This window comes from Panicum virgatum, chromosome 6K, assembly GCF_016808335.1.
Source record: "Panicum virgatum strain AP13 chromosome 6K, P.virgatum_v5, whole genome shotgun sequence".
Classification (NCBI taxonomy): domain Eukaryota; kingdom Viridiplantae; phylum Streptophyta; class Magnoliopsida; order Poales; family Poaceae; genus Panicum; species Panicum virgatum.
Window position 1 is genome coordinate 36,647,328 of NC_053141.1, and position 22,101 is coordinate 36,669,428.

Here is a 22,101-nt window from a genome sequence, read left to right on the forward strand (position 1 = left end):
GGGCGCAAAATATGCAGAACAAAGGCAAATCACAATTACCAAACTATTCTACAGTTTATAACTTATTTCTCTTCAAAATTTCCACAGTATCAACAGTATAATCTCTCCAACAAGATCCAGAATTTCACGAAATAAAAACAAGCACAAAGATCAGACAACATCCCGCTGATATCGAAGATACAAAAATTGGAGATCCGCAATAGAACTCCAACTGCAATCAGACTACTGATGGGCACATATGTAGGACATAGGAGTAACATCATAACTCTTCAAGAGATCTTACAAAGTTAAGCTCTCAGGATCCTCAATAATCTTTGCAAAAGTCTGCAGGAATGCTGCCAAATCAGCACCATATACGGTCCTGTGATCAGCAGTGACATTGACCTGAAAAGAAAATATTGAAACAACTTAGTTAAATACAAATTTTCTGAACTTGAGTTGCCCTAGTTTGACTCCTGGTTTTCTGCCAGACTTGATGCAGTACTTTCTTACTCTATGCCCACTATGCCCTAGCTACAGTTTCTGGGCAAATATGGCAAACAATCTGTTCACCACAATAATTATGGGCTGATGCACTTTTGGGAATTATGCCAAAAATACAGCAACCAACCGAAGAGTTCCTAACTGGCAGCACTAGTGATAGCTCCGCACAAAAAATATCACACATAAATAACTTATAATTTGATGAGGTGTAACTTTGGTGCTTGCTACCGATGAATTACATATTTTCATTGCCAAGATACTCAACTTAGGCATGTAAATCAGTGAATCTAGTGATTATAGACAATAAAAATGTCATATGTTCATACTATCTGGCACCTATCATCTTAAGTCAACTCATGGCATCCAACTATGCAATGCTCTATACATGATGTATATGACAAAGTCTATGACAAGCATCTACATCTACAGTTCATGAAAAAAAACTCAGGATTTAGCACTAAATTTCACTAAAACCATTACATGAACAACTGATGTCTAAAAAAAGTCAGATGCACAACTAACCAGCATTTTGCTCTTGACACTAAAGAAGCCATCTTTATCAGCCACAACTGTAGGCTTTGAGGCTCCAACAGCCATAATAGCGCCCTGCATTCATATTTCATAGAAACACATGCATTAGCTATTGTACATCAGTAAAGCAAAGAGAGCACAATTTGATATTAGCTAGGCAGCACGAGAAGTAAGCCTACCTGGCCAGGTGGAAGAATTGCATCAAATCTATCCACACCAAACATACCCAGGTTGGATAGTGTAAATGTCCCTGCAGACCACGAAATCCTCATGTAAGCACAAATACACATTGTTCATGAATATCACAAGGGCTACAAAAGCAATATAATACAGTAAACAGTATAGTAGGTTCCATACCAGAACTGTACTCATTTGGCTGGAGCTGTTTTGCGCGTGCCTTTTTTACTAGATCCTTCCAATTTTGCGAGAGCAAATAGATATCCAACTGCAGTGTACGAATTCATAAGTTGAGTGGCTACCTTGCTTCCTACACGTCTCCTAGATGAAATCAAATTTACAATAAGAACAGTATATACCTTGTCAGCATCCTGCAGGACGGGTGTAATAAGGCCACCATCAATTGCCACAGCCACCGCGATGTTGATATTACTGTTGTAAGTAAAGCTCTTTCCATCCCTGCAGCTAGCGTTAACAACAGGGTGCTGAGCAAGCGCCATGGCCACGGCCTTTGCCAGCAGCACTGTCATTGTCACTCCCTTTGGCTTAACCTAAAAACATTTTCAAAGAAGCCGATTATCAGCATGCAGGCCAAAAAAAACAGAGCATCACGGCCAGTCAAGCACTGCTATGAATCCTCACCTTTTCATACAGCTCATCGAGCTTATCGGTTACAATTGGGTACCCGACGCGGAATGTGGGCACCGCCAAGCTCTCCACCATGTTCTTGCTCACCGCGGCTTGCATGGTAGTGAATGGAACAACAGTCGCGCCAGGCACAGGCGGTAGCACTGCTGCTTGAGGCACTGCAGCCGCTGAAGGCGCAGCTACAGGTGCTGATGCAGCAGCAACAGCTGCAGGCTTCGGCTTCGGCTGAATTCCGGCGGCCGCCTCAACGTCTTCCGGCGTAATTCTACCGTAAGGCCCGGTGCCGGTCACCTTGGCAAGGTCCACCCTGTGCTGCTTGGCGAGCTTCTTAGCATGCGGGCTGGCAATGCCCTTTGTCCCCGCGGCGGCCACCGGCGCCGGAGCAGCAGCCGCCGGTGTCGGAGGCGGGGGCGGCGTCGCGGCGTCATCCTCCGCCGGGGCAGGCGCCGCCTGCTGCGGCTGCCCGTTGGAGAGCTCCAGGGCCTTGGCGAGCGCGAGCGGCACCTCCTCCTCGGACTCCGCGAGCAGCGCGATGGGCGCCCCCACGGGCGCGGACTCCCCGGCCTGGACGAGGACAGCCGCGACGATGCCGTCGTGGAAGGTCTCGACGTCCATGTCGGCCTTGTCGGACTCGACGACGACGACGGCGTCGCCCTTGCTGACGCGGTCGCCCTCGGCGGCGGACCAGGAGACGATCTTTCCCTCCGTCATGGTGGAGCTGAGCGCCGGCATGAAGATCTCCCGGATCTTGGCGCGCACCACCATCCGCCCGCGCCGCGGCCGCGGCACCGGCACCGCCGCGGAGCGGAGGCGCGCGGGCACGGTGGAGGCGGAGAGCGAGAGGGGCGCCGGGGCCGTCGCCATTGGAGAAGAGGAGTGCTCGAGGTCGTTGAGGCGGAGGCGGGGAGGGGGCGGGGCTTGGCTGCTTGGGTATAAGGGGAGGGGAGTGAGGCGACTCCGGCGAGGGCGGAGAAAGCGAGGCGAGGGTGGCTTTGGAAACTCCGACGATTCATTCGTGGGCCGGGCTCAATGTCCGGCCCACGTCATTAACAAGGTGGGCTGGGCCGGGATTTTTGTCAGATGGGCCGAATAACATATGGGCCGGGCCATAGTCACCTGGGCGAAGGGCTCCACAAGGCCCAGCCCACCACTGCTCCCCCACTGAGAAGGACCCATCGCCGGAAGCCACAGAGCTCTCGCGCACATCCAGCTCCTCGCCTCGCGACCAAATCTGCCGTCTCTCTCTCAAAGAAAAAAAAAAAAAAAAAATCTGCCGTCTCCGCCGCCGCCGCCGCCGCCGCAGCCCGCACCGAAGGGATCCGCGCTCGCGATGAACACGGACATCACCGCGTCGACGAAGCCGGAGTACCCGGTGGTGGACCGGAACCCGGCCTTCACCAAGGTGGTCGGCAACTTCTCGGCGCTCGACTACATGCGCCTCTCCACCATCTCCGCCGTCTCCGTCACCGTCGGCTACCTCTCCGGTTCGGTCCCCATCCTTAGATTCCCCTCCCCGAACCCTGTCTCTCCCAGTTCACCCCCGATCGGAAGCTCAGACCCGGGCTCGTCGTGCAGGGATCAAGCCGGGGATCCGGGGCCCGTCGATGGTCACGGGCGGCCTCATCGGGGTCATGGGAGGGTTCATGTACGCGTACCAGAACTCCGCCGGCCGCCTCATGGGATTCTTCCCCAACGACGCCGAGGTCGCGCGCTACAAGCACAAGCTGTAGTGAGGATCCGTCGTTCCCCTTGTCGCGTCGCAACTATTATGCCTTTTACCCTTCCTGACCTCTTGCTAGCTTCAGTTCTTGATCTGGGCGCTGTATTGGCCTCGGTTGAATAAATGTGGTATGCTGTTGCACAGTTATGAGGATTTGATGAAACAATTCAGCTCCTCTTGTTGTGGTTTGGTGAGAATTTCATCACCATTTCTGTGACTTCATGAACTTCAAAGTGATTCCTGAATTAAACTTGGCAATTGTTGTGTCATCGTCTATATTAATTAACATGTCAGCATTGCGGTATGTACTTTGACCCTTGTAGTAAGCAGTGGGGTGGGCATGGCTCATTGGCTTGCTGTGGGGATAAGATTCGAAACAGTTTTGAGACAGTTGTTGCATGAGGGTACCTGACGTCCTTTACATAATGGTTTGTGAATTTGTCCAGGTTCATCCTCAAGTTTCTCCTGAGCTTTGTTTAAAAAAAGGTGGTTTAGGCACTAGGTGGAGTTACACTGCCTCACCTAGCACCTAGGCGTTTTTCTGCGTAGAGCGGTTTATGATTTGATCTATGTAAGTATGAAAGTAGGACAAACTAAAGATGGAGAAAGGCAAACTACGGTTATGGAAGTTTATGATTGTAAGGTAATTTTAAATTCTGTCTTAATAAACCAATTTTTCTCTATTTAACACGGCATTACTCTAGTGGCCTGCAGAAAGTACAGCCTCTTAGAATCGCACACATAGTGTTTTTTTGAAACATAGGATGATAGTATTAGAGGGCATTCATAAATTTTATCCATGGTGCTTACTTACCTGGAAAATCCATAGATATGTGGAAATTGATCTGATCCATCTGGTGTAGGTATTGGCATGTTACTGTCCTTTTTGTGTCTTGTGAAGCACATCAAGCTGTAATGAGAATTCAACTTCACTCTGAACTAGCTGTTACTCTTATATTTCCCAACCCCATGGCTGATGTTAGCTTCAGTTGATGTGAGCATGTATGGTCTTGGATGAGTACATTTATTATGCTGTTGAACAGCTGTCAGGATTTGATGATACAATTTAGCTCCTCATGTTATTATTATCTGATGGTAATTGTTCTCTCTTTTTGGGTAAATTTTTGCACTTGAGAGTGAATTCTGGTCTAGAATTTAGCAATTGCTGTGCCTTTATATATTAGCATGCCTGTATCAGGGGATGTGATTCTCTTTGCCTCTTATTGTAAGCTTTGGGGTGGGGTTGGTGGCTGGTATGGGAAATGCTGTCCAGGAGTGCTTGTATGATTTATGCATATGAAGAATTACCTTGTGTCCTCTGCATGATAATTAGGAAATTTGGTGCACACACATTTTAAAAGAAAAATCTTTACGGGGAAAGGTAGATAGCAATATAAGGGAGGACACAACAATTTATTAGTGATCCGGGAAATATGTAAATCTATCTGGAAATTAATCTGGTCTACCTTGTCGTTAGTAGCATTGGCAGCTGTGCTTCAATTTAATAATTTATTTTGAATTGAAACAAAGTAAGTTATTCCTCTTGAGTTTATTAACTTCATAAAACCTCTAGCATTGTTGTTTTAGACATAATAAAATAGCCATGTTTGTATTGAAGTATTCATTCTATTATCTTTGATCTGCAAGAGCTGACCACTTACTCGATACCTCTGATGAGTAAGTTATGTGTTATGAGTTGTCATGATCATATCAGATCCAGGGCGATCTTTACTGCCATATTAGGTCTCAATTAATAAAAATCCTTGGCTTGGTTATATGTCTAAACTGCTTAGGTTTCTACCTCATTGCAATGAATATTGTGCTTTTTTGGAGTATAAAGGAAACACTGGCTGTATGATGTGTCTAAGTTGCTGTGCGGCCTTCCTCAAAATGAAATTGTGATAGTAGTTTAGTCTTATATATTTATAATATATAATAAACTTTTTAGGAGTATAAAGGAAACACTGGCGGTATGATCTGTCTGCTGTGCGGCCTTCCTCAAAATGAAATTGTGATAGTAATTTAGTTTTATATATTTATAAGAGATATAAACTTCATTGTCCCCTAAGTAGATGGTTATTTTTGGTTTGGTTGGAGTGGTTGGAAGGGAATAGACAAAGTTCCACCATTTTGAACACATGGGGGGAAGGGTTGTACTAGTTAGTAAGGAATCACTTTTCTAAAGAAAGAGGGATACCTTCATTTTGACTTATGTTTGCAAATCTTGTGAACTACTATTAACTCCCTACAATTTTGTCCTATACCATCACAAGCTTTTTATGCTAAAAAGTAATTTGTCAAGGATAATCACCTAATCCGTACTCCCTAATTCAAAGCCCCATTGCATTTCCCAGTTTTAGCCAAATATGCAGCTGAGTTTGTATTTTTTTTTAAACTGAATTTTTTTTGTCATCTCCACCTGCTGTTCTCCATAAAAAAAAGTTAGGTCATCGACATGTCTTTAACATCTGGCCTAATACTACTATAGTTCTGTCATCCACTGCTCTACACGGTATAGGGTTGGAGCCTGCACTATGGTGTCTCAACTTTCTGGGTAGGTTATATACTCTGTAGGATCAACAACCATGTCAGCACTGATGACCCTAGAAACTCCTTGTAAAGCCATGATGCATGTCCAAATGAGGACAGCTCCCTTAGACCCCTAAACCCATACCATTCTTACAAGAAAATTGTATATCCGATTCTTAGAAGAGGAACACTTTGTTCCATTAGGATTTTGCCAGATTTCAATAAAACAAACTCTGTGTTGAGCTCTATGACCTAAGTTCTTAGATGCATTTTCTTATTGGGGTGGTAAGACCTCAAGGTTTCATTTTTCATGCTTCAGGCAATAGATTCCAGATGGTAGATCCACGTCGAAGCACAAGTTAGGGTTTAGAACTTGATCACGTCTTCATGAACATTGATAAACCTGTTCAACATCAAAGGCGCATAAACAGATCTTGAAGGCCTGCCTAATGATTCGGAGAAACGGTTTCTCAACCCTCTGGTATGCATGTGTTTTCCACTTCACTGCTGTTATCAATGTAAACATGTAGAGGCAGTCAGGCAGTGCTATATGGAGCTGTGGTTGTGGTTGCCAATTACTGTAGTCTATCTTTGGTGTTTGGCTGAAGGTGATCCAGAGAGCGAAATGATTGCTCAATTCATAGTCTCGATGAAGTGAAAGCCTCATATGACATGGCGTATATGAAGCTAAACATCGTAAGCTGACAACTGTTTTGTACTCAAAAGTTTTGTTGAATCAAAGTTTGATTACATGGTGGTGTTGGTGTTCCTGGTTGCTGAACCTGCTCCAGTGAAGTGCTGCTGTTTCCTCAGCGCTTCCATCTCCTGATCTTGTGACTTGTGCTGCTGTTCCATGGCGTTCTCGGTTTTTGTTCCATGACTATGCATGCCATAGCGGAGCTTAGGCTCTCCACAATGTTGGCTTTGAGTGATGCCCAAAATCTTCTCTCTTTTGGGGCCGCTCCTTGCGCCGTGGCTCACGATACCAATTTCAAGTGATGCCCAAAAAAGGTAGAGCGAGGCAAGTTGAGGCGCGGGTGCCCCTATTCATTAAACGAGAATCCTACATGGAGAGCCCTATTGATGTAGGATAAATTGAGAGCCCTTTATATTACTTTTATGAATCAAAGGGGAATTAAAGAGGAGGTAACTTTACAAAGAACAAAGAGAAGAAAGTAACAATAGCAACTCCAGTTAGCAATCCCAGAGTTGACCTTCTTCTCCGTTGATGGGTGAGCGGGGTGGTCGGTGGCAGGGTCACCGCCTAGCGGCGGAGGCCGACGGGGTTAAGATTCCGTGGTTTCTGGGGTTGGGGTTGTGGGGAGGGCTCTATGGCCGGCGGCCTTAGAGGGATGGCCGTGGGCGACGGGCGGCCCGACGGAGGAGGCGCTTGCCGCCCACCGACGGGTGGTGGGGTCGGCGGGGGGGGGGGGGGGGGGTGAGTGGTAGAGGGGGCGAGGTTGTGTAGGGGAGGGGAGGGGAGGAGAGGGAAGGGGAGGGGGAGGTGGATGGAGCGGCGGTCCTCGCCGGCGTCGGTGGCCGCACCGATGAGGGTGAGGTCGGCGGCGGGGCAGAGGGAGGTGGACGGTGGGGGGGGCAAGCGGTGGAGCCAGAGCGGTCGGGCGGTGCGGGGCGGTGGGGGCTTGAGACGGAAGGAGATGAGCTGGGAAGAAGGAAGAAGACAAGGTAGAGTGGCCCCCACGTGAGTAGGTGGATGGTCCCAGTCTCGTTCTAGCGTTAAAGGGAGAGTGCTCTCCCTGTAGTTATCTCCTTCATTAAAATATTACTCCCTCTATTTCAAATTATTGTTTGTTTGACTTTTTTGACCTCAAATTTGACTAATCATCTTATTCAAAAATTTATGCAAAATATCACTTCTTTTGTTGTGGCTGGCTTTATTAATAGAAGTTCTTCAAAAATGACTTAAATTTGATAATATTTGTGCAATTTTTTTGAATAAGACAACTAGTCAAAGTGGGGGGTCAAAAAAGTCAACCGAACTATAATTTGAAATGGTGGTAGTATCTCGTTGGTACTTGCAAGCAAGGGAAGGATCACCATGCCACAACAAAAGAAATGATAGTTTACTTGATGTGGGCTCTGAAAATGATAGTTTACTTTTATGAAGTTGTGGTGCCAATTTTTGCACACCGCAACATCCAAACTGGATGTTTCCATTTTCACTGTGGACCCTTTTTTTTCGGGCATCACTAGTATATTGTGGAGGGCCTAGACAAGTACGACGTGCCATAATTTTCTTCTCTTTTTTTTGGGGGGGGGGGGGGGGGGGGGGGGGGGTCGAGGGGGTGACAACAATTACAACAAATTTGAAGAAGGAACTAAACCCGTGACAAAGAATTGGTTGATATTGTTGTGGGAATTTTCCATTCTCAATTCGGATATTAGAGTTATTTGTGTATATTTTTGTTTTGATATTGCAACCGCTAATTTTTTGATGTTGCAATTGTTATTTTCAATGTCGGGACAAATTATTTGATAAAAAAATTCTGATCCAACGTCCGGATGAAAGCAGTGCCGTGTCGTGTCGTGCATAGGGTGCTCCGGTGATCAGCGAAGGATGTCACCGGAGCAGATTTGGGTTTTGTGTAGAGGAAGCTCATCGATTGGCTCCTCTTTCTTTTTGCAAAAAAAAAGAGAAAATTGATTGGCTCCTCTTGCTACCTACTGGACCATATCCTCATGGGCCAACCTTGCACCTAGGCTAAATTCTCGAAGGCCTACACGTAAAAACATATACAATAACTCAAAATTGAGAGGAATGGGCCAGTTCTTTCACTGCCGGTATGAAACTCGGCCCGGGAAGTCCGCTGGCCCAAAAAGAACATCGCATCGGCGTGGAGCGGGTGGCGCGGCGGAGCCGGCGGCCGGCAGCGAGCCGGCAGCAACGTCGAGGCGCGTAAACCCTAATCCACTGGGAAGTTTGTTCCCCTCGCCGCTACCGTTATCGATCTCTGCCCGAAGACACCGAACGGCGCAGGCGCAGGCGAGGGGCGGCCGCGGCCGGCGGCTCGTGATCTGCCGACCGCGCAGATACTGACATGGACATGTGGCCTCGGCGCCGACAGATCGAGGTAGGGTCTGGCCCTCCTCCCTCCGGCATTTTTTTACCTCCTTAACCTGTCCGTTCACTTTGGATGCCCACTTGATCTGGCCTTTTTTCCGGCCATCGTACATTGCCGACAACGAAAAGGAGCAGTTTGATGGTACACAATGCCGAGGTCCGGCTTCATACGAAGATGCCCGCTAACTTTATCCCTGATTGCATCTTTGATTAATGGCACATGGACGACAGGAAATACTTGTTTAAGCCCAAATCCCTAGTTGTTTAGGTGCCAGCCAAAGACCAGTGTAAGGACAGAGTATTGTTGCTGCAGCCTTCCCCAGTTGCTACCTTCCCTTCGGTTGATTACTTCTTCAGTTGTTTACTTCACTGGTTGAACAATGCAGAAACTGAAGTCTTATCCCCCGGAAAGGGGGCAACAGTGTCCCATGTGAAGAAACTTTGTGCTCCTCGTTTTCCAAGTCAGACCTGTTGATTTCCTTCAATTAATCTAAAAAATCGGCTTCAAAAAGATCGTCCTAAAACTCATAGCTTGAGCCTAGTCTGGTTGTCGGTATATATCTATGTAACTGGCAAAGGCGACTTGAAGGAGCTCAGGGAGTGCTGATGAAACTTGACAAGACCATCCATTTTCCAAAAATCAGAACAAGCTTTTATCCATGTGTCAGCATCGACCGCTTGCTACCAATCGCTGCATTTCATGTAAAAGTTAGGACTTTTGATTAACATTATGTCAAAATTTCTCCACCTTTGCATAAAGGAAGTTGATGACATGGAATGTCTTGGGAGGATCAAACACTCTCTCACATCACCAATAATGCACTATTAAAATTGACAGCATCAGTTGAGCTCCCTCCATTGCATCGGGAATCTGACTTGGATGAAGGACATTATATTAGCCTAACACTACAAGATTTAGAAGTATTGCCAAGAGCTTTCTTTGTTACTTTTCTCCCCTAATGGCTGGTGGTTGTTTAGTGTCAGAGAACTATTTCCCTAGAATTAAGATGAATTAATTCCCAATCAGCAATCACAGACAGTAGTGGATAAAAATAATAGATTACCGTCGACCACATGATACTAGTTCTCAGCAATAGCTTTAAAATCATGCTGTCTGATGGTGCTTCCGTCTCAGTTTGATCGTCGATTTATGTACCCGTCCCTCACGTAGTAGTACCCAGAACACTGTGTTTGAACTATGCTTTGAATCCGACCACCAACTTGGAGAGGAACAACAAAACTTGTAAACTTCGTGTCATTCAACTCTTTGAAGCTCACAATCGAAAAAGCATATAAAATGTTTGCTTGTCTCGTGATTCCAAGGTTGTGACTGTTCGTGTTAGAGTATATTAGGCAACTCCGGATATGGTTAGTTTAGAATTGATTGTAATCCCGGGATAACCTTCCTTATCTCTAGGAGAGGCTACTTGCCCTCCAAGCCATGTACTCCTATATATACCGCCCAAGGGACTCAATGCAATACATCGACCACATTATACACATCTTACTTTCCTACATAGTATCACGAGTTAGGGTTTCGACCTAGACTTCCGCTTCTGCAGCCGCCCCCGCACCGCCCCAGGGAAGATCGATCTCCGCCGGGGGCAGCGCCCTCGTAGGATGCCTGGCGGATCCCTCTGATCCGCCGTGCTTGTCGTCGTCAAGTAGCAGCAGGGGACCTACCTCCCCATGGTCGATGGGATCTCCTCAGGCCGCCTCCACCGTCCTCGTCGCCCCCCCCCCCACGCATCTGGCCCAGCGCCGCCCCTCTCCCCCTGCGCCGCCACCACCGCTGCCTTGGGCGCGAGCGCGCTGCAGCAGGAGGAGGCACGGGGGGCGCTAAGCTGCCGCGCCGTCGGGGGTACTGCGGTCAGGCCATCGCCGCGTCGCAGACGTCGTCGCCGGCGCCACGTCGAGATCCATCACCGACGGTTGCATCGGGACTCCTCGCCGCGTCGTCGTCGCGCCTCTCCACCGCCGTCGCCGGCGGACTGCAGCGCCATGGGGGCTCCGCTCTTCCCCGCCGGCTCTCTCTCCTCCGACCGCCGGTCTCCCGTGCGGCAGGAGCAGAGGCGCCGCTCGAACCCGCACCCGGCGCCGTCGACCTAACCTCGTCGGGCCTCTCGCCTCCTCTCCTTTTTTTCTGCCCGTGGTTGACCACGATTGGGAAAGGATAAGGGAGGGGAGGGACATTTGCTAGGTGCACCCGAGCTTGTACCCGCGGTTCTCCTGTTGCTGCTATATTTTTTCTTTTCCGATCTAAGATCGGTTTGCGTCGCCCTGCCGTTCGTCGCCGATTTATCGTCGACACTCCCGAAGGACGAGGTTGTTGCTGCGCCCTCCAGGCTGCAGCGACGACGTTCGTGATCAAGCCACCCTATCGGTGTCGTCACCTTTTCAGGCGGTGGCGCCACTCACCGCCGGTCTTCGTCAAGCAGGCGCTCGATCCGCCTCCGCGCCTCAAGTCGTTCTCGCGCGGACATCGCCGCCGATGTTCCTGAAGATGTCATCGCCACCCCTGATCTGAGCGCGACACTTGCTGCAACCTGCACCGTCGCCACCCCTGCCCTGAGCGTGACCTAAGTCGCAAACCGCGCCGTCTACCCTGCTGCAAGTGTCCTACTGCTGTCTTCGGCAAGAAGCTGCTGAGTTTGTGTACTCGAGCACCTCACGACGCTTCGACCCTCGCCCCCTCCGCGACCACGTCCACCTCGACTTCGGCTACTACGGCACTAAAGGGCTATCGTCTGCATAGTCTCCAGTCAAAGCTTTCGCACCGGCGTTCCGACTGCAGGGGGGATACGTCTCCATTATTTTCCAGTCTGACCGTTCGTGTTGCTACCGCTACGACTGCGGGGGGATGTTAGAGTATATTAGGCAACTCCGGATATGGTTAGTTTATGATTGATTGTAATTCCGGGATAACCTTCCTTATCTCTAGGAGAGGCTACTTGCCCTCCAAGCCATGTACTCCTATATATACCGCCCAAGGGGCTCAATGCAATACATCGACCACATTATATGCATCCTACTTTCCGACAATTCGTACAGTCCAAATCAATGTATATTTTGATCTTAAGCCATCAAGATCTATTTATCTGAACCTAAGGAAATGCTATTCGACATGTTGAGTTAAATAAATGCAATTGTTTTTGTTTTACAGAACAGTACATTAGTTGCAAGGATCTTGTAATCTGCTTTTTTTTTGTGATCAGTCTTTTATCATTGTTGGAAAAAGCTTTAGATCGCTGGTGAATGGACGAAAAATGTTTGATAGGAAATTGGTAACGACTGAGTGAAACTATGGATGTGTTGCTACGATAATTGTACTTACTGATGTATGATTGGAATTTCGTTCACCTTTATTCATTAACTTCCCCCCTTTGAATTGATCTATATATGCAGTAGGATCGTTGCATGGCAACTGATGAGTTTGGGTTTTTTTGCTAAGGCAGAGAACACCAGAATTTAAATAACACATCCATTGTTTTAAAGACTCCTTGTTGATTATTTTAAATTTTAGACCTATTGGGTTTTGATCTTTGGACCTCATATGTTCTCTGATGTGCATGTTCGAGCAACTATTGAGTAATCTGTAAAAAGGAGGAAAATCTTTGTAATGATTACACCGTCTCAATCCAGATAATTTTAATGACATATGTTAGCAGCTCAATTTTCACTCTCATTGAGCTGAGAGGATGACACTCAAGTTGGGGAAGTTTTCTGGGTTTTCTTCATTCACACTCACAATGCCATGCCATCCAACGGGAGGGGAGGCAACACATTTATACACAGCTGCAGGGCAGCCAACACTGAGGCATATTCTACTCCTAGTCTAAGATGCCAAATGAAAGGACTACTCCTAGTCTAAGATGCCAAATGAAAGGACTAACTGTTGTCCTATCTAGATGCTAAAGCAGTCCAAGATGCTGTCCTCTAGGGCAGCAATGGTGCTAGTGCATGCTGTAGAAAAATGAGATGCTGCAGCCCCACATGCTGCAGCCCCACACAGCCCCACAAAGACCACAAGTACAGAGACTTATTCCCTTCATTCTCCCCCTAAGTCTTGTGCATCGTCTTGTGGGAAGATTGGACCATTCCGGTCTTGGAGCAGAGCTCAAGGGACTTGATCCTCCCAAGGGGCTTGGTGAGCAGATCCGCAAGCTGATCCTTAGTGTTGATGTAGCTCGTCTTGATGGTTCCTTCCTTCAAGCAGCCTCGGATGAAGTGATACCTGACCCGGATGTGCTTGCTCCGTTCGTGGAAAACGGGGTTCTTCGCCAAGGCCAGAGCGGACTTGCTGTCCACCCTGAGCTCCACTGCTCCAGTGTCTCTGCCGAGTAGATCACCAAGTAGTCGAGCGAGCCAGAGCGCCTGAGTCGACGCGGTGGAAGCCGCTATGTACTCGGCCTCGCAGCTGGACAAGGCCACCACCTGCTGCTTGACCGACTGCCAGCTAACGAGGCACTCGCCGAGGAAGAAGAGGATCCCGCTCGTACTCTTGCTGGTGTCGATGTCGCCGGCGTGGTCGCTGTCGCTGTACCCAACGAAGTGTGCCGCCCCAGGGCACCTCGGGTAGTGGAGACCGTGGTCGAGAGTCCCCGCAACATAGCGGATGATCCTCTTCACGGCCTGCTGGTGCTCCGTCGTCGGTCGCTGCATGAACCGACTGACGTAGCCGACGGAGAACGCCAAGTCCGGCCGTGTGTGGGCGAGGTAGCGGAGGCTCCCCACAAGACGCCGGTACTGAGTAGCGTCCACCTCCTCCGCCGTGCTGTCACGGCTCAGCTTCAGCCTCTCCTCCATCGGAGTGAGAGCTGGGTTGCAGTCGGTGAGCCCAGCGAGCTCGACGACGCGCTTGGCGTAGGCGGTCTGTCGAAGTGTGATCCCGGAGTCGTCCTGGTGCACCTCGATCCCCAGGTAGAAGGAGAGAGGCCCCAGGTCGCTCATCTGGAAGGTGGCCTTCATCTCCTCCTTGAACGCCACCACCTCCGCATCCTTGGTGCCGGTGATCACCAAGTCGTCGACGTAGACACCCACCAGCAGGGCATTTCCGCCATTGCCCCGCCGGTAGATGGCCGCCTCGTGCGGGCTTTGCTCGAAGCCCATCCCCTTGAGCGTGGAGTCCAGCTTGGCGTTCCACGCCCTCGGGGCCTGCCGCAAGCCATAGAGGGCCTTGCGCAGACGTAGCACCTTACCCTCCTTGCCGGGGATCGCAAACCCCGGCGGCTGGTGCACGTAGACCTCCTCCTTCAAGTCGCCGTTGAGAAACGCCGACTTGACATCCATGTGATGGACACGCCAGCCCTCCTGGGCAGCTAGCGCAAGGAGTCGCACGGACTCCATCCGTGCCACGGGAGCGAAGGCATCGTCGAAGTCGACTCCCTCCTGCTGCACGAAACCTCGTGGCACCAGGCGAGCCTTGTGCTTGACGACGGTGCCGGCCTCATCCCTCTTCAGCTTGAACACCCACTTAAGGGTGATCGCGCGGTGACCGCGAGGGAAATCAGCAAGCTCCCAAGTGCGGTTCTTCTCAACCGCGTCCATCTCCGACTGCATCGCGGCACGCCATGCCGCGTGTCCCTCGGCCTCTGCAAAAGACCGAGGCTCGCCGTCGTCGCACGCGAGGTGCAACTGCGCCTCCAGGTCGTGAGGCACCAGTCCCGGCACCGGCTGATCGCCGAGAAGGTCCTCCATCGTACGGTACCGCAGCGGCTCACCGTCGTGGTACGCGTCGATGCGCTCCTCGTCGTGAGAGAGCGGAGTAGCGAACTCCACCGGGCTGTGAGCAGGTGCTGGAGTAGGCGTGCCCGGAGGAGTGGCTGTCGGTGCTGGAGTGCGCGGCGTCGCCGGCTGTGGTGGTACAGCTGAGGAACTTGGCGCAGCCGGAGTCGTAGCTGAAGGGCGTGGTGCCGCCGGTGTGGCGGGCGCCGGAGTCGGTGGAGGCTCGGGGACCGGGGTAGGCACGCTCGGCGAAGAAGAGCTGCCTACTCCCCCAGCTCCCTCGAAGTGGACGTACTCGACGGTGAAGTCGTCGTACGTCGGAGCCGAGCCGTCGTCCACCGCCTTGTCCCACGCCCATCCTCGCCCTTCGTCGAACACAACGTCGCGCGCCGTGCGCACACGCTGTGTCTCCGGGTCGAGAATGCGGTAGGCCTTCGAACCCGCCGCGTAGCCGATGAACACTCCCGGAGTGCTCCTGTCGTCGAGCTTGCCGATGTGGCCAAGCTCCTTGGCGAACGCGAGGCAGCCGAAGACCCGTAGGTGGGAGACCGCCGGCTTGCGCCCATGCCAAGCCTCATACGGCGTCATGCCGTCGAGTGCCTTGGTGAGCGAGCGGTTGAGGATGTAGACGGCCGTCACCACCGCCTCTCCCCAGAAGACAGTCGGCATCCCCCTCTGCTTGAGGAGGGCCCGGGCCATCCCCACAACCGTCTGGTTGCGCCGCTCGACGACGCCGTTCTGCTGCGGGCTGTACGGCGCGGAGTAGTGGCGCTGGATGCCCTCATCCACGCAGTACGCCGTGAACTCGGCCGCCGTGAACTCGCCGCCGTTGTCGGTGCGCAGCACGCGCAACTTGCGGCCGCTCTCCGCCTCCGCAGCAGCCTGAGCACGCCTGATGGCGTCCGCAGCCTCTCCCTTGCTGCCGAGGATCATCACCCACATGAAGCGGGAGAGGTCATCGACGAGCAGCAGGAAGTAGCGCCGTCCTCCTGGTGTGACCGGTGTCACCGGGCCACACAAGTCCCCGTGTACGAGCTCGAGCCGCTCCTTGGCTCGGAAGCTCGCCTGCTGGGGGAAGGAGTGCCGCCTCTGCTTCGTCAGCACGCAGACGTCGCAGAGCTGCTCCACGTGGTCGAGGCACGGGAGGCCTCGCACCATCTCCTTGGCGCCGAGCCGCTTCAGGGCCTCAAAGTGGAGGTGCCCAAAGCGCTCGTGCCACTGCCATGCCTCGTCGTCCCTGCGAGCTGCAAGACAAAGAGGCTGGGCCACCCCGACTTGGAGGATGTAGAGGCGGTTCTTCCCTCGAACCACCCTGGCGAGAAGCTGGCGACGGTGGTCCCAGATGCGGAGGACCCCGCTGTCGATCACCACGCGGGAGCCGCTCTCATCGAGCTGCCCAAGGCTGATGATGGAGTTCCGCAGCGCCGGGATGTAGTAGACTCCGGTGAGCATCCGGTGCTCTCCGGACTTGGCGGTGAAGATCACGGAGCCCACGCCCTTGATCTCCACGGCGGAGGAGTCCCCGAACCTGACGGAGCCACCTACGTCGACGTCCAGGTCGGAGAAGAACTCCCGCCGCCCGGTCATGTGGTGCGTGGCGCCGGAGTCGAGGTACCAGCCATCGACCCTGTCGTCGTCGGAGCCGTTGCCGAGGAGAACTCGGGCACGCGGCTCGTCGATGTGGAGTAGAGCGGTGACAGGCGGTGCCGCCGGCTGCGGCTCCATGTCCCCGTGGAGTAGGAACAGAGCCGGCTCGTCATCCGGCTGGGCCTCCGCGACGTGGGCTTGGCCCCCACGCCTCCGCTGCGGGCAGTCCCTGGCCCAGTGGTCGGGCCTGCCACAGTTGTGGCAGACGTCGTCTCGTGCCGCCTTGGGTCTGTCAGCGGCGCCGCCCTGAGCATCTCCGCGGGCGCCACCCTCGGCGCGCCCTCGTGCCCCGGCTTGGGCACCTCCGCGCCCCTTTCGCGGCTTACCGCGCTTGCGGCCACCAGTCGAGGAAGAGGGCTCCCCCCTCCTCCTGTCACCGCGCCGAGCCTCCCACTGCTCCTGAGTGAGGTGGAGCTTCCCACCGATGGAGATGCCTCCCGAGGGAGGCTGTGGCTCGTCGCTGTCGACGACCTTGAGGCGACCTATCGCCTCCTCGATCGTCATGGTGGAGAGGTCTAGCAGAGACTCGATCGAGCGAGCGGTCTGCCTGTACCTCTCGTGGACGCAGCGGAAGAGCTTCTCGACGGCTCTCTCCTCGTCGTAGGTGTCGTCGCCGAACTGCACCACCTTCTGCAGTAGAGTGTTGAGACGGAGGGCGAAGTCATCAACATCCTCACCTGGCTTGAAGGCCAGGTTCTCCCACTCCTTGCGAAGTGCCTGGAGAGTGGTCTTGCGGGCGCGGTCGCTGCCGATACGTGCCGCAGCGATGGAGTCCCAGGCCTCCTTGGCAGTTCGCTTCTTGGAAAGCGTGAACTGCATCTCGGGCGGGGCTACTGCGATGAGAGCATCCAGCGCCCGTCGATCCTCATCGTAGTCGACGTCGCCGTACCGGACTGCCTCCCACATATGCCGCACCTGGAGCTTCACCTCCATGACTGCGGCCCACTCGACGTAGTTGGTCTTGGTGTGGGTGGGCCACCCACCACCGGGACCGACGTCCCTGACCACCGCCTGGAGGCCGTGGTAGCCGGGGGCGCCGCCGCGCGCAACCCAGCCAGGAGCTCCGCCACCGCCCTGCGCGCCGCCGCCAAGGGCGCGGCCGCCGCCAGGGGCGCCGCCTCCGCCGCCGGGCGCGCGGCCCCCTGGGCCGCCGCCGGGCGCGCCGCCCCCTGGGCCGCCGCCGGGCGCGCCGCCCCCTGGGCCGCCGCCGGGCGCGCCGCCATCCAGGCCGCCGCCGGGCGCGCGGGCCCCTGGACCGCCGCCGGGCGCGCCGCCGTCCAGGCCGCCGCCGCCGGGGTGGACTGCTGCCCACCGCGCGGTCCGCTCCCGCGCTCTCTCCCTCTCCAACTCCTCAAGGTCCTCGTCGGCGGTGGCGTCGCCGGCGATGGAGCCGCTGAGGCTGCCGCGCAAGGTCTCAACCTCGACCTCCGCCGCACGCGCTGCATCCTCCGCCGCCTCTGCTTCCACCTCCGCCCTGGCCGCCGCCAGCTCCGCTGCAGCCAGCCTGGCCGCCCTCGCCGCTGCTGCAGCGGCTTGTGCCGTCGCTCGCCTGCGCTCCTCTGCCGCGGCGAGCTCGGCATCTCGCTGACGCCGTGCGCTCGAGGCGACCGAGCGCTGAGACGGTGCGTCGGACATGGCGCGCCTCCAGGGGGCTGCTGCGTGGAGAAGACGCAGCCTCAGACGAGCTGCTGCTCGTCTGCTCGGGTGAGGAAGGTGGAGTAGAGGGTGCAGCAGGTGCTGCTGCGCTAGCCGCTGCTGCTGCGCTAACTGCTGCTGTGCTAGCTGCTGCTTGGGAGGGAGAAGTGCAGGAAATGTCTAACCTACAGGAAAGTACGGCTCTGATACCAGATGTTAGCAGCTCAATTTTCACTCTCATTGAGCTGAGAGGATGACACTCAAGTTGGGGAAGTTTTCTGGGTTTTCTTCATTCACACTCACAATGCCATGCCATCCAACGGGAGGGGAGGCAACACATTTATACACAGCTGCAGGGCAGCCAACACTGAGGCATATTCTACTCCTAGTCTAAGATGCCAAATGAAATGACTACTCCTAGTCTAAGATGCCAAATGAAAAGACTAACTGCTGTCCTATCTAGATGCTAAAGCAGTCCAAGATGCTGTCCTCTAGGGCAGCAATGGTGCTAGTGCATGCTGCAGAAAAATGAGATGCTGCAGCCCCACACAGCCCCACAAAGACCACAAGTACAGAGACTTATTCCCTTCAACATAAATGGGCCCGAAGACCGAAGCAATATAATGAGGGAGCATGACTTGTATGGTCAAGTTGCAGCTTGTGCTTTCTAACCATCAGTTTCTGTTTGTAATGAAGGTGATCAATGGATCGAGATCCAGGCACTCATGACGGAATACACAGCATGCAATGGTGAGCCCAATCGAATGGTAGCTCGATCGACAAGCAGAATCCAAGAAGCAAAAAGATTCTTGGCTTGGCTGGTGCTCCTTGTCACGCAGCTTCGGCGAAGCCACGGCCACAGCCCTGCCAGCAAGTAAACAGGTGCAGGGCCATTTGCAATTATAGGTACATGCTTGTCTTGCATAATAATTAATCATGTTCAAATTGTTACCCCAAGATAACCATGATATTTAACACCACTCGATTTTCTTAATATGCAAACACACAAGACCATGCCTTGGAAGCTACATGGACAACATATATTTAAAAGAGTCTGAGCTGCTCATCTGTCTGTCAGTATCTGTTCATGATGATTTTTAATGACAATCATACTGAAAATTTTGTAAGCCAATCCAGCGATAATTAAAAGATTATACTCATATTAAACGGGTCGGCAACCAAGCAGAACGATGGTACTCCAGTCAAGTGGGAGACTTTTCTTGTCCCCAAATGCAGAGTGACATTGCCTGCCACCGATCCAATTTATAGTCAGTCCCTAATTATCTTTCTGACTTGTTTGCCCCCACCCCCACCCTCCAGTGCCTCTTATCATATCTCTTCGCCTTTGGCCTTTTCAGCTATAAAAGTAGACCTGGCCTCGTCTCCCTCTTTGCACCGGCACAGTTGTGTTCCTCTTCCTCCCCCTAAGGTTACAAGATGGGGGTCGTCAAGGTGCGCACTGGAGAAGGGAGCTCAGTATCTATGGCATGGAATTAAAGATCTGAGCTATATACCAGGTAACTAACTAATTAGTAGGATGAGTTTTGATCTTCAACTATTTCTGATCTTGCCATGCATGGAGCATATATTGTTAGCAGTATGATAGGAATCGTCAGATCACCTTTTGTTGTTGTAAGTCTTTCAGCTTTGGTTTTCATAGCTCGCGTCGATCTCCTAGACCTTAATGCAACACCAAGAGGTTGCATGTATAAAACACTGTTTAGTTTTGTCCACCCAGATCTGCTTTTCTTTTATTTTCGTTTCCGTATTTTTAGATCCGTGTGGTGCATAAAATACAAGAGTCAGCGCAGATTTTGTTATGTATTTATTTACGAGATATTCTCTAGGTTCCCCAGTTAAATGAATAATCTAAGTGTGGTTCCATACACAAGATTGTATCTCATGCTAGCTACTTGCTGACCTTACCTTTTGTTTTCCAAACTTGTCAGTTCACATACTATTTGCTGCTTGCTTGCTTGTTACTGATATTGATTGATAAAACCTGAAATGGGGTTTTAAGTTGAGTCACATCATTATGTGTGTGTATCTCCCATATTAGTTGGCTAGTTTGTGAACACTCCTTGTTGATGGATAAAATATCACAGTTAATATTCCTTGCAAAAATAATTGATATTCAGTTCAACTAATCTCTACATTTTCTTTTGTAGGTTTTGCATTTGGGGGCAGCAAGCTAGAGGCAGCAACTGCATAACTTGCGAGAAACTTGTAAGATTTCGTGACAACCTATGCAAAAGTCACCAGTTACCATGAGAACTCTCGGGTTAATTAGATATGAAGCTAACATCTCTCCTTGGTTAATTTGCGTTATTTAGTTTGTACTGTCAAGTAAGAGATGATCTTATTATAGGAAACCAAAAGTGTTCCAGTAAGGGATTTGAGTACTAAAATATACTTGAAACTGCATTTTCTCGTCCATAACTATAGTGCTTGTTTCTTGTCACTCAAGAATTCAGAAGTGTTGAGCATCAGCATCCTCACCTAGATATCCTCTGGAGTAACTGGAGCTAACATAATTACTTGTGCTTTGCGTACAAGCTATGCATATGAAACACTGTAGTAGTGTCAAGTTTTGGTGCTCATAGTAGTGGTATGATGGTATATTATGGGATCATATCTAGTACACGAGTCTCATATGTGCTATGAGAGGCTGAGCTCATTTATCATACGATATACAAATCATTATACAAATGATGCCTCCATTTTTTTGGTATAAGATGAACTCAGCTTTGATATAGCCATTCTGATTTGTAGATGTATTGATAAACGACACAGAGTAGCAGAGTAATTTTAGCATCGATACTACAAAGTTACTAATGTTTCTTGCAGCAGAAGTGCTCTATTTATATCGCATATATCGCATATAGAAATACTAGCTTGAGGTGTGTTTCATTACCTTGCGGAAACCAATATATACAGTTTACTATTGTTAGTGAAAAATGTTATCATGGATCTCATGCAATACTAAAGGTATAATCAGGAGAACGAATCTACGTCTTGACTGGCACGTGAGTAATTATTCCAAATTCCTATATGATTTATTTGTTGTAGGTTGGATGGTGGCCATGCCAATGATTTTGCCGCAAGTTATGCATTTGCTGCCTCAAGCTTGCTGCCTTCATGTGCTGAACCAGTGGGAATAAGATGAAGAAAGTTAAACTACAGATCTTCCATGACCATGTATCTTAGGTTTAACATGCATGAGAGACACCAAAGGGAAGCAGTAATGCTAGAAGGCTGTGTAAAATCCGTCATGCACTTTGCGCAAGCTAAAAAGCTGCCAATGTACGATTGTTAAGCTGTTTTCCATTGTTGTGAATTCGTGTTTTTGCTGTGTTTTACATTAGCCAATCTGATTTTGTGCCATAGGAGCAAAAGGCACAGATGATGAAATCGCATATCTTGGCGATGCAGTGATTGATCCGTGTATTGACTCCTGGTCAAAACATTAAGTGACGTCCTAGACGTGGATGACTGAAATTATTCTAGTGCCCTTTATTTCTACTCACTCAGTTCCAAATCATAGGTTGTTTTGATTTTTTTTCTAGATACATAGTTTTCGCTATGCACCAGATACATGTTGTGTCTAGATACGTAGCAAAGCTCTTATTAGAAAAACTCAAAATGACTTGTAGTTTAGAACAAAGCTCTTATTAGAAAAACTCAAAATGACTTGTAGTTTAGAACGGAGGGAGTATTTGCTGGTAGTATATCAAGATTAGGTTACAGAAAAATTATGGTCACCATTAGATGAAATCATGAAAATTGTTAGTACTCAGCTTCATATTACGCTGCTCATTATAGTTTAGATGTTCTCAAAACGCCATATGAGATGATTCATATCCCTCTGATTCAAAATACAAGTGTTAAGGTTTGGCTAATAATTTCTATGAAAATATAATGATTC

At 50.8% G+C, this 22,101-nt stretch overlaps 2 protein-coding genes and 1 long non-coding RNA gene across 7 annotated transcripts; 2 read left to right on the plus strand and 1 right to left on the minus strand.

Annotated features, from left to right (window-relative positions):
• Nucleotides 1-35: 35 nt before the first annotated feature.
• LOC120712422 (dihydrolipoyllysine-residue acetyltransferase component 4 of pyruvate dehydrogenase complex, chloroplastic-like) lies at nucleotides 36-2,796 on the minus strand. Its single transcript, XM_039998201.1, has 6 exons — nucleotides 1,834-2,796; nucleotides 1,551-1,742; nucleotides 1,372-1,459; nucleotides 1,194-1,264; nucleotides 1,006-1,089; nucleotides 36-384 (listed from the first exon to the last, which is right to left on the minus strand). Exons 1-6 carry the CDS (start codon nucleotides 2,701-2,703, stop codon nucleotides 280-282), a joined length of 1,410 nt encoding a protein of 469 aa, XP_039854135.1. The 5' UTR covers nucleotides 2,704-2,796; the 3' UTR covers nucleotides 36-279.
• Nucleotides 2,797-2,954: 158 nt separating this feature from the next.
• Nucleotides 2,955-3,835, plus strand: LOC120712423 (NADH-ubiquinone oxidoreductase 20.9 kDa subunit-like). 4 transcript variants are annotated; one of them, XM_039998202.1, is made up of 3 exons: nucleotides 2,955-3,068; nucleotides 3,108-3,323; nucleotides 3,415-3,835. In XM_039998202.1, exons 2-3 carry the CDS (start codon nucleotides 3,170-3,172, stop codon nucleotides 3,567-3,569), a joined length of 309 nt encoding a protein of 102 aa, XP_039854136.1. In that variant the 5' UTR covers nucleotides 2,955-3,068; nucleotides 3,108-3,169; the 3' UTR covers nucleotides 3,570-3,835. The 4 variants fall into 4 exon arrangements, with proteins under 4 accessions (XP_039854136.1, XP_039854138.1, XP_039854137.1 ...); XM_039998204.1 differs by having other exon boundaries at nucleotides 3,000-3,079; nucleotides 3,125-3,323; XM_039998203.1 differs by having other exon boundaries at nucleotides 3,013-3,079; nucleotides 3,122-3,323.
• A 5,075-nt stretch (nucleotides 3,836-8,910) lies between these two features.
• LOC120712425 lies at nucleotides 8,911-21,692 on the plus strand. 2 transcript variants are annotated; one of them, XR_005690874.1, is made up of 5 exons: nucleotides 8,911-9,180; nucleotides 18,873-19,058; nucleotides 19,535-19,693; nucleotides 20,345-20,402; nucleotides 21,246-21,692. It is a non-coding gene; the product is annotated as an uncharacterized LOC120712425 (long non-coding RNA). The 2 variants fall into 2 exon arrangements; XR_005690873.1 differs by having other exon boundaries at nucleotides 8,914-9,180; nucleotides 18,873-19,082.
• Nucleotides 21,693-22,101: the final 409 nt, after the last annotated feature.